The sequence below is a fragment of the Crocodylus porosus genome, unplaced genomic scaffold (assembly GCF_001723895.1).
Source record: "Crocodylus porosus isolate Cpor-Errol unplaced genomic scaffold, CroPor_comp1, whole genome shotgun sequence".
In the NCBI taxonomy this organism is placed as follows: Eukaryota; Metazoa; Chordata; order Crocodylia; family Crocodylidae; genus Crocodylus; species Crocodylus porosus.
The window spans coordinates 111,922,571-111,933,833 of record NW_017728943.1 but is presented as its reverse complement, the minus strand read 5'-3'; the positions used below and the strand labels follow the sequence as shown (position 1 = coordinate 111,933,833).

The following is an 11,263-nucleotide window of genomic DNA, read 5'->3' as shown; positions in this document are numbered from 1 at the left end:
GGGGTGTCTAAAAGGTTGAGCACCACTGCCCTGGAACAAAGAAACCAGTTGGGTCAGGGGAGAAAGGAGGTTAAAAATCACTTTTTAAACTATCCTTTGCAAAACTGAACTCTCATAATGTTAATGGGTTTTTGCCTGTGGAATAGATTCATGAAAGATAAACTTACTGACATTTAGGTGTGTGCCTGTGCTTTCAGAATTAGAGTTCAGAAATGCAGAGGTAGACAAAGAATTTAAGAATGGTTTTAAAAATTAAGCCATCCTCACTTTCTGTTTAACCAAAAAGTGACCCTGAGTAACTTTTTCAAATTGGTCATAAACTCCCTGGTCCCTCCCATTTTTTGTTTTTTGTAGGGATCACCAGTGTTTGAGGAGGAGGATGGCTGTGAATTTGTATTTATCTGGAGAACTCTGGCTGCCTGTCCCCTTCACAGAGCAGAAGGCAAGAACTGGGATGTGGGGGTGGGGAGGGGGAGGAGCTGTTTGAACATCAGATTTTTCTGCATTACATTCACGTGTTTCTTGATTCCATAACCGAGATCACCCTTCAGTGCGAGTTTTTACTAAATGGTTTGGTTTATTGAATGTTAGGAAAAAAAACAACAACTTGCCTGTAGTAGTCGCAGTGAGGACAGAATAAAATTAATACTCAGCTTGTTTTACTGTGGTTCAGTATTGTTCTAATCTGTCTAGTAAAACTACTTCCTTTGCTAGTAAATATTGGTACCTGCTTATTTCAAGATTCGATGTTAAGTTCAGCCTCACTAAAATGCCTACGCAGACTCTACCATTATTATTATTCTATACATTTTTAATTTTTAAATTGCAAACTGTGTAAGTCAACATAATTCTACCTATCAAAGCTAAAAGAGTTATTCCTGTTGAGGAGCTGGACCTTTTAATTTTTTTAATCCACATCAGCTTTAGTAGCTCTAGCTTCTGTTTAGAGCATATCAAACATGGGAATTGCTAGGTTAAACACATTAACCATTTTGGGGGTGGGGGGTTGGTTTGTTTGTTTTATCCAGTATCCAGCTTGGCACCAGAGGCTTAGAGGAGGATTTAGGAACGTGGTACCAGGTCAATGAGGAATGATTTTGCCCCCCCCCCCAAAGACACACACTCTACTCTCCTTCTTTGTTACTTCAAAATTTCAGTGTTTACACCTTAAAGATTAATCAGTTCTTGGTGACGAGTCAACCAGGGAACACTGTAGTATTTGATGGCCAGCGTCTAGCCATGATGAAAACGAAGCACTTCCTTCTGCCTCTCATTTATTTTTTTAAACTCTGTTTGCTACCTTGGTGTGCTGCTTGCTACACTGGTCTACTTGAATACTGCTTTAAGAGGACACGTCACAAGCTGTGGTTTGACAAGTAATCAAAGACATGATTACAGTTCCATGTTTTTTCTTTAAAAAAAAACAAAAGCTCCAGAAGGACAAAACTATTGAGTGTCTATTTAAGCTATCAGTAAAGATGAATTTCTTTGACTGATGGCCTTACAGTGGTACTAGTAAGTACTCTGGAGTTCTTGCATGTAATTTCAATTCAGAATATTGCCTAATAACCATCATTCCTTGTGGTGATTTTACTCTGTGTGGTTGTTGTGTGTTTTTAAATCTAAGTACTTATCCTGTCACTTGTGTATATAGCTGTGCTGAGTTTATTTGTAGCTGACCTATCGTTCTGTTTTCAAGGTGATAAATGTCAGGTGACAGATCCAAGATATGGTTATGTATACAATCTGAAACCTCTTTCTGTGAAGGATATGAAAGTGAGTACGGATGAATACGACTACTATTTCAGAGTCTGTGGCACGATAGCAGAACCATGCAAGTCAGTGGATCATACAGTATCCTCATGCCAAGTAAAGAAGACAAACTCAACATTTAGAAAAATAGCAGGTATAGTAATTCTTGAGTTTAGGAGAAAAGCTAAAAACCACAAGTGCAAATTTCCATGGCATTATAGTTTCCCCCCTCTCTAGATGGAGAACTTGGTATAAACTAATGAAACTTTGCAAATTAGTGTGTAAGTGAGAATATATTAACTAGCTATCCTTCAAGCTGTTTTAATGATGCCACAAAGTCTGACAAACTAAAGTATATGTGCTGCTGCTGAGCTTTCTGTGGGATATGCACTGCAGTGAATCAGTAGTTCAGCTCATGAATGCTGCCTTGCTGTAAGTGGGGAAGGAACTGAATCTGGTGTCGTCTTGCACTGCTTTGGAGGTCTTCGTTGGCTAATATGTAAAGTGGCACTGAATTTTAGTCCCTGGAGGAGTGCATCCCAGTTTTTTACTGGAGGGAGGGCTGTTCTTAGATTGACAGTTCTTCGAGAGTGTTGGGGTAGGGGTGAGGTGTTGGTTATACTTGGTTAAAATGGCACGGAAGTTGATAGCAACACTTTCATTATGGTGGGGGGGGCAAGACTGTGTACATATTACCTTCTAATAATTACTATGTTTTAATAATTAAGGTTTTGCAGAAGAGCATGAGGTGCATAGTTTGGCAGTCTATAGGTGATTTTTCCCTTCAAAACTAAAGATCTAAGTAGTGTTGCTGGCAAACTGGGCATCAAAAGTGTGCAACTTAGCTGTTGTTATCCGAGGCGGTCAGAGCAGGAATCGGTCTTCCAACTAATTTCTCTAGCCTACTCTGTCACTGGATTGCCAGATATATCAGCTAGATTTTTGTGGATTAACTTTTTTCACTGCTTGAATTCAAAAGTTTTAGTTAAATTAACTTTTGTATCTAATATAACAGGATTGTACAATGAAAAGCTGACGTTTGAAAATGGACTGATAAAGATTAACTACACCAGTGGGGAGAGATGCCACAAAATATATGAGCGATCAACTACTATATTGTTCTACTGTGACAACAGTGCTCTGGAGGTTAGTATGTACAGGAAAGGCAGTATCATTTGACAACTTTAGAAGTTTCACTTGAAACAAGGGAACAGTTAAGGATAAGAGAAACTGGAAGGAACCTATAGTTGTTTGGAAAGTGCAGTTGAAGGACCAGGGATGCTGTGCGAGAACTTCTTTCTTTGTGTCCTAACAGTCAGGATAAATGTTTTTAGGTTGATATCTTGGACAGGGGACAGATAAGCTGTTTTGTAGCACTCTAAATAACAGGTACAGACATTCACAGCTGAAGTACTTGAAAGGCCAAGGGATGTGTTAGGATTCTTGCTCTCCATCCCTGTGATGGAAGATCACTGCTTCTGTATGCCCCTTGCCGTTTTGAAACTTGTTGGAGGTAGAAGGGAATTTGTGTGTGCATGGCTCTGCAGCACTCAGATTTGGAGTGTTTTCAATGGGTATCTGTCAATGTCTTCAGCTGCTACAGCTTAAATGAAAAGTAAAACAAGTAGTCTCTGACCTGAGGCACCCAAGAAAAGCAGCAGCACTTGGAGAACTGCTGTGAGTAAAATAGTTCAATCCTAAGTCTTCAACTAGTTTTGAAGGAATACCAAGAAGGGTCCCACTCTGAAAGAGGGAATAACTGAATTATTAAGAGTAGACTGCAAGGCAGGGTAGCCAATAGTTTATCCTCACAGAAAAGCAGGCATTTTTAAGGCTTTGTTAAATTTCCACAAAATTTTACAAGTTTAGAAAAGCATAATCTTAAACACTTTAAAACTTTAAAATCACACTTCATTTGGGTGGATTAAGGTAACACATTTAGAGTTGGACCAGTTGAAAGTTATATAGAACAAAGCTTTGAACTTCTTTATTCAGCTTGAGTTGTGTAGAACAACTATATTGGTTGCTGTAAGTCAGAAATCTCTGGATTAAATAAATTGCAGCGCTTATGCCAAGATGTCGAAAGTCAAGCTGTAGCTTTTGTTAAAGGAAGCTGAATGCTTGTTTTGAAGCAGATGGATGCATTTCTTTTACGTGGATACAAGGTCCCCATTATAAGAGAATGTCGGGACTATTTAGTGTTCACAAGCGCATGCTGTCAGCAAACAGTGAAAAGGGGCCAGAGTTCTCAGCTGTGAGCAGATGAAGCTGAGGATATCTTTGTGATAGTGAACCTCACCCTTCCTTGGGCATTAGTTAGTATACACTTGAAACCATTTTGAAAGAGATGCACATGCCTCTCTTCCCTCCCCCCAGAGTTTTCCTGGTAGAACTGCTGATTTCTTTGAAACTACTTGCCTTTGATTTAAGCTTCTTAGCTCACAAAAAATTATTACTACATCATGTTTCTACAGCCCAGTCTTTCAAAAACCGGGTCTGCTTAATACATTAATTATATCTGCTTCCCCCCTGTTCCCCCTAAATAGGTTATCTTCCCTCAAATGTAAGCAGCTTGCTTTTGCACAGGGCACTGTATTGTGTCTCTGCCCCTTCTCCCCTTTACCTTCTGTGGGATGAAGGTAGATATCCTACACCTGACCCAGCCCCTGCTTGCAGAGCAGCGGTGGGTTCTAGATTTGCTGCTTTCTGCTCCCATGTGGGCCTGGGCAGGCAACCTGCAATGCCTTTATCCATTCTGATCCCTGTTTTTAAAGAATTGATGGCTATTATGCCCTTGTTTCCCTGCCCCAACCTCTCAATCCCCGAAAGTTTTTAACTCCTTTCCCAGGGTAACATTGCACCTACCTGAAGCATGTAGAATGACTAGAGCTTGGGAGGGTTGGGTTGGGGAGAAGTCAGTGCGGAGGCTAGTTGCATGTGAGTATCTCCTACATAAATCTGCTCAGGTATGTAATGGATTGGGCAGTCTAATGCCCATTTAGGAGGAAGAACAGTTTGCTTCTTTTTGACTCTTCTTTTTTTTTGCTGTCAGCCCATGTTTCTGAAGGAAACTCCAGATTGCACCTACTTATTTGAATGGCACACCCCGTATGCTTGCCTGCCCTTGAGATCTATAGAGTGCTTCTACAAGTAGGTTGGGCTTTGCTTTATGAATGAGTGGTAACATGCTAATGGTGATGTTTCTGCTTAGGAGATGGTGACTCTGGGTGCTATGAGCTGCTTTGGTCTCAGACACTTATTCTTCAGTTGCATGACACTATGATGAAAATCTGAAATTATGTACTTTGCATGTGGGGCGGGGGGAGGACTGTTCTGATATTGACATCTTAGCTGGCCAGTGACAAAGACCTGTCCCTGAGGTCCCTTCCAATCCCAAGGCTGGGGTGATCAAACCAGGGGGCCAGGGCAATGTTCAGGTCCTTGGACATTCTCCCAGTTCCCAGTTGGATTTCCCAGCTCCCTGATCTTTTCCCCCAGCTCTCTGATCGCTTCCCCAGGCTCTTCCTGTGGGGGAGAGGGCATGGGCCCCCAGATGATGCAGGATAACAGCAGACTGCTACTGCCAGCTGGTGATGATGGAATATCTAGGCTATTTCCCCAGCCCTTACCAGCAACCTGCTGAAACCCCATGCAAATCTTGGGGCCCGCACCCCTAGGAACAGCTAAAGGAATGATCAGAGAGCTGGGGATCAAACCGGGAGCTCTGGCTGACTGCTGGAGCCGCCCCAGCTCCCAGGCAGTGTGTGGTGCCCAGCTGAGCCATGCTGCATTCACATGATGCCAAGCAGGGGGTGGTGATCCCTGCTGCCCCCACTGTGCTGTACTGCATGGGGCGGGCACTCTGCTATGAGCCTTCAGGGACCCCAGTCACCAATGCCAGAGCCAGTGAGTGCAGGGCGCTTTATTTTTTTTTAAAACTCTGCACTTGCCAGCTGCAGAGCATGTGGATGACAGCAGGCTGCCGCTGTTGGCTGGGGCCAGTGCTAGCACCTGAGTCTGCCCAGCAGTAGCCCGCACCAAGCACCGGGAAGAACCCAGTGCTGGTGCTGGCCCCAGCTGGCAGCGGCAGCCTGCTGTTATCTTGCACACACATCCAGGGGCCTGTTCCTCCCAGGCGGGCTGCAGGGCTGTGTCATACTCTTCCTGGGGGGAGTGGGCCCCCAGATCTGTGTGCGGGATGACAGCAGGCTGCCAGTGCTGGCAAGTGATTTGCGTTTGCTTTGAACGGCTTGAGGTGAAGTTTCACAAAAACCCCTGCACCTATCTCCTTGAAACTTGACAGGATTCATGCCCTCAGCAGGGGCTACCATCCCTGCAAGTTTCATCTGAATCAGGCAAGAAATAACAGAGTTATAGGCAGTTTTGTAATTTCCACACTATAGCCTATGGCCGAAACACTTGAAATTCTGAAACAGCTCTGAAACGGTTTCGGTCAAAATGAAATGGGACAATGATTCGGAACACCAAAACAAATCACACCGTCCCCAAAACACTGAATGCGACAAACAGCCGTTTCGGACAGCCCTACGAAACACCGACACCAAACCCTGTCCCTCCAAAACTGAAACGAAATGCAGGCATTGTGCACAGCCCTACTAGGTAGCTATCCCCCTTCTCCCCCCATTACCGTGCTGTTCTAGATGGGATGCCTTCTAGAACGGAAGCAGTGCAGCTACCTGAATGTGCTGCTTCTAAATATATCACTTACCCAAAGAACCTTGGCTGCTTCTAGCAGGGGATTTGTCACTGCTGAGCCGTGTGGCCAGTCCTATTTTATTTTATTTTTTTCTTGTTTTAGGAGGCAGGTGCAATGTGATGATGTGGTCTTTTTAGCTTTTTTTGGAGCTGCAGCTGCGGATGTTAAATTTACAATGTCAGCATGACCTATGAGACCCTCAGGGCAAATGTGGTATTGTTGCGACCTGTGAGAAATGTCTTAGTCAGCTCTGTTCCCTGAATAGTTCAGGATCATTAAACCATCATGGTGCTCAGTCTTTAGAAGTGCTCTCAACTCATTGTTACTTTAACTGTGTTCTTCTAGAGACAGTGAAGGAAACTCATTTGATCTTTCATCTCTGACACGGCATAGAGAGAACTGGGAAGCTATTTCCATGTTTGGTTCTGCACAGAGATACTATATTAATGTCTGCAAGTCCTTAGTGACCCATGGAGGTGCAGGTAAGAGCAAGAAGAAAAAACATTTAATGGCTATTTTCTCATAAGTACTACCATATCTTCTTGTATACAAGTCTTGAATAAGATTTGTGTCTTGTTTTTTGGGGGAAAAAAAATGAAGCTGCAGTAGTTGGGAAGCAAAAATTCCTGTCTCTTCCTTATGCTCCCCACCCCGCCCCAGCAGCAGGATACCATAAGTGCTGCTGGCTGAGCAAATTGTTTGACCCCTCTTCTCTTGAGCTGAGCTGGGTCAGCAGCCAGCAGCACCTGCCTGGTCAGCTGAGGGTCTGATCCAAAGCAGCAGCACCTGCAGGGTCAGCTGAAGGACCACCCAGCTGATTCAGGAGAAGCCTCTGCCTTGGCATCCAGGGCTCAGCTTTGCTTTAAATATAGTAGAACTGGGCCCAAGTGCTGTGGCAGAGGCTTTTGTTGAGCTGCTGGCACATTCTGCAGCTTGAGCCTCTGGGGGAAAGTGAAATCCTTGTGTTCATAGTTCTGCCCTATGTGCTGTGCATTCATTGCTGCTTTCTCTTTTCCCCAGGCAGAGGCTTGAACCACAGAAGCTGCTGTTGTCTTATTTTCTTTCTTAAAGGCATCCAAACTTCCAGCAGCTAGTTTTTGTTTTGCTTCTTTTTTTTGAGGACAAAAAGTGCATTTTATTTGAAAGAATTTAGTAATGATGGCTTTCAGTTCTGCCACCTTCCCACTGCTGATGGAGCAGAAGGTCATTAGGCAGAAAAGAGAAGGACAGCTGTTTCTTAAGCAACAGAGAAGACCGTTTTGACTAAAACTAGTAGAAGTGCCCAGCAGTACTTGTATTCCCAGCTCTGCTTACTCATAGGCTTTCTTTACTGTTCTCTAGTACTTTTACCCCAAGTCTCCTTTTTTTGTCTCGAGTCCCTGGGAGGAGGGCACAAAAAATGTGCTTCTTGGAGAAGCGTGGCTGCTTGAGAGAGTTTAACTCCTCAAAAGTGGATCCGAGGTCCTTTGCAGAATGGTGGTATTTTAGGAGCAAGCCATCAGACTGTTTCTGTGTGCTGTTGCTATAGAGGTGGTTGATCCCTCATTCTGCTGTATGCCTTATTGTGAGGAGGACATAGTGGTGGGGATGCTTAGTGTCTAAAATGAACATAACCAAGTTTGTAAGGAAAGACAGATCAGCCTCTTGAAGTGAGGTTCATGCTAAATGTACTAAAGTCAGATCAGGTGAGGAACCAATGCCATGCCACTTAGACTTGCCCAGAAGGATGATTTACGATATTTACAAGCTGATCTGAAATTCTGGGGACAAGTAATAAGGGTACAGAACAAAATGCTCTTCTACTGTCTTGCACTGCACTTAGGTTCCTGTCCGTTAAATGCTGCTGCCTGCCTGGTGGATGGTTCCAGTTATATCAATATAGGGGAGGTTGCAGAAGGGCCACGATGGGAAAATGGCATTACTGTTCTCAAGTATGTTAATGGGGATAAGTGCCCAGACGAGATTCGCAGGAAGATGACAATACTGCGCCTCAAGTGTGATGAAAGTAAAGTTGTAAGTATTTTCGTGGGGATAAAGTCTTACCTTGCTGTGATACCAGCTGTGCTGAGAAGGGAAAAGTGGAGCATGTTTTAGTTTGCTTAGGGAACTAAGAGAATTCCTGATTTAAATGCTCAATCTGACCCCATGAGCAAAAATCTTAATGTCTACTGTACCTGCTAGTGCAAAGTTTGCTCTCGACTGTGTTTTTGGTTTTCCTTTTTTAAAATATGCTCAACAGTGGAGTTCTGGTACCTTCCTCTGGAAAAGTATTGAACTAGCAAAATGTCTTCTGCTAGAAGAACTATTAAGAATTTTGCTGCTAATACTAGCCTAAATGTTCCTCATTAATTTCACTCAGTTTTTAGTGGCACTTGTAAGTATCCGCACTATGATGCATAGTTTTTATGCCTTTTCAGTATTTGGACAAGTTCCTCATGCTCTTCCTGTGCAGCAGCAGCATCCCCTAGGTCAGTGGTGTGAGGCTTTTTAACTCTTTTTAGTCTGAGCCCTTCTGCAGCTAATAACTGTTCCTCTGCCAATTTGAAGTGGTCAGAACTGAATGCAGTAGGCCTGTTGCTGAATCACTGGAGTAGGATGCACTGCTGCCCAGTCTAAGATGGGTTAAACTTGGCTTATGCTCAAGGAATGGCCTGTTGTGAACCTCTTTTTAATTCTTTGTTTTGTTTCAGGAATCTAAACCAGAGCTGGTAACTGCGCTTGAAGACTGTGAATATACTTTCTTGTGGTTCACTGCTGCTGCATGTCCTCTGACAAACAATGTGAACAATGACTGCAGAGTAACAAACCCAGTCACAGGTAGGAGACCTGGTGATTCTATGCATGTGGCTCTGGCACATGGCAGATGTGAAGGATAGCTGGGAACAGTTGTGCACATGATCATTTTCAAATAGCCTTGTCCTAATGGGATAAGGGGAAGAGTGGGAGAATTCTGAATCCCAAATTCCTTTGCCAAACTGGTCTCTAGAACTACTTCCTCTTGGGGTGAAGGTTTTTCTTAAACACCTTCTTTAGGGGAGAGCCTTTATGTTGAGGAGAGAGAAAGGGAGGGCCTCCTGGAGCTGTTTTGGCTTGGTTTATAGTGTAAAGGCTGTTGGCAGGCCCTGAACCTGCTGTTGACTCAGAACATCCAAACTCTGAAATTTTTACTTGCCTTTTAAGCTGGTCATCAAAATTTGGTAGAGACTGATTCCTACCGATTTTACCGTTTTTATGCCTCCAAATTTGTAAAGCATCTTTTTTTTGCCACAAACTTGTTTGCAGGGGACCCCCAAAGTCCCTAGTTCAGTGCTTCCCATGCTTTCCCTCAACATGACCCTCATTTATGGCCCTCATTTCATCAGCATTGCCCCTCACTCCCAACTCCCAGCCCCCCTCCCCTGTGACACTATCTGTTGATGTTGTGACCCCGTTTGGGAATCGTTGCCCTAGTTTCTCCCTACTGCTCTGTCACTTGCCCCAAGGTTATCCTGAGAACTTCCTACAGCAGACCTCAGCTCCATTGCCCTTAACCACACCCTGCAGTTGCAGTGAAGGAGTTCCTGCCAGCCACAGGTAGCCACCCCACTGGGTTATGCATGGAGTATTGCTTGCCTAGAAATCATTCTTTCTACATGCGAATCAGTAAGGAGACGAAGCAAGAGGATTGTCTACATTGTCTTGCTTATGTAATTTTTTTTATCCTGACGGTAGGTTTGGAGACGGCAAAGGAAAATAAGTGAAGTTTCTTGCCCCCCTCATCTGGCTATACTGTAGTTCCCTGAGAGATCTGTCAGTATCCCCAGAATTCAACTTTCCTGTTGATTTTTGTCAGCACTGGCATCTAGGGTAATTGAACTCCTTGAAGACCTTAATTCTACCTTAGCTTGACTCCCTAAAAAGCCTCCAAGGTCAACCCACTCCCCGCATCAGCATTTATTCTAATTGCTTATCAGTTACCAGCCCCCCTGGCTTGATGGGCAACTTGTCTCAGATATACATAGGAATGGATTTTTCTCTCTCTCTTGTTTTAAAAAAATAAAAAAATTTCCCCCTTCTGATCTTTCTGTAGGCCATCTGTTTGACCTGAATTCTTTGAAGAGGGAGGCTGGCTATACTCTGTATGACGACAAGACCAGAAAAACTGTTCAGTTGGGTATTTGTGATGAAGTTAAAAGCTCATGTGGTAGTGGGGTTGGTAAGTGTTGTTCTGAATATTTTTTTCCCCCTTTGGTGCCACAAAACTAGTTGTAAGCACAATAGTAGGTACAGTATGTTGGTAAAATTTTCTGTTTCATCACAAGGCTAACAAAGGATTTTTAAAAAATCCACAAATAGGAGCTGTTGAAAGGAAGGTGACAGCAACTAGTTAGAACTAGATGAAACTATAAACTTAAGTTTTATGCCTTACAATATCTTTCCAGATCCCTTTAAAAGTGAACATACATCAGTGCTAGATGTGAGATGTCAGGAGGACTGTTCTGTACTAGCATGTGAAGTATGGTATAAACTAGAGAAGGGGCGGGAGTGTGGTTTCTCAGGACAATAGAGGTAGACCAGGCTGTCAGGTGGGGCCAGGATCCTACAACTTTCTAGAGCTCTGCAGCAGACTCTGCTTCCATGTCTATGCAGTCAGCAAGCTCCTGATCTGGGTTTGAGGATTTTCTTCCTAATTGTAAGATCCTGATTAGAAGAAGAAGATCCTAGAAGATAGCAGTTTCTCTTGTTAAGAAAACCAAACTTCCACTCCTGTTTGAGCAACTCACTGTGATCAAACAGTAGGGGCCAATAACTTTG

General features: G+C 43.5%; 1 protein-coding gene across 1 annotated transcript in view; it reads left to right on the top strand.

Annotated features, from left to right (window-relative positions):
- Positions 1 to 11,263, top strand: part of IGF2R (insulin like growth factor 2 receptor) — a 94,113-nt gene that overhangs the window by 49,279 nt on the left and 33,571 nt on the right. Inside the window, exons 26-33 of the mRNA XM_019550001.1 lie at positions 355 to 442; positions 1,700 to 1,906; positions 2,768 to 2,898; positions 4,805 to 4,902; positions 6,815 to 6,951; positions 8,292 to 8,482; positions 9,160 to 9,286; positions 10,539 to 10,664. Coding sequence (XP_019405546.1) covers positions 355 to 442; positions 1,700 to 1,906; positions 2,768 to 2,898; positions 4,805 to 4,902; positions 6,815 to 6,951; positions 8,292 to 8,482; positions 9,160 to 9,286; positions 10,539 to 10,664 — 1,105 coding nt within the window. The remainder of the gene's footprint in view (positions 1 to 354; positions 443 to 1,699; positions 1,907 to 2,767; positions 2,899 to 4,804; positions 4,903 to 6,814; positions 6,952 to 8,291; positions 8,483 to 9,159; positions 9,287 to 10,538; positions 10,665 to 11,263) is intronic.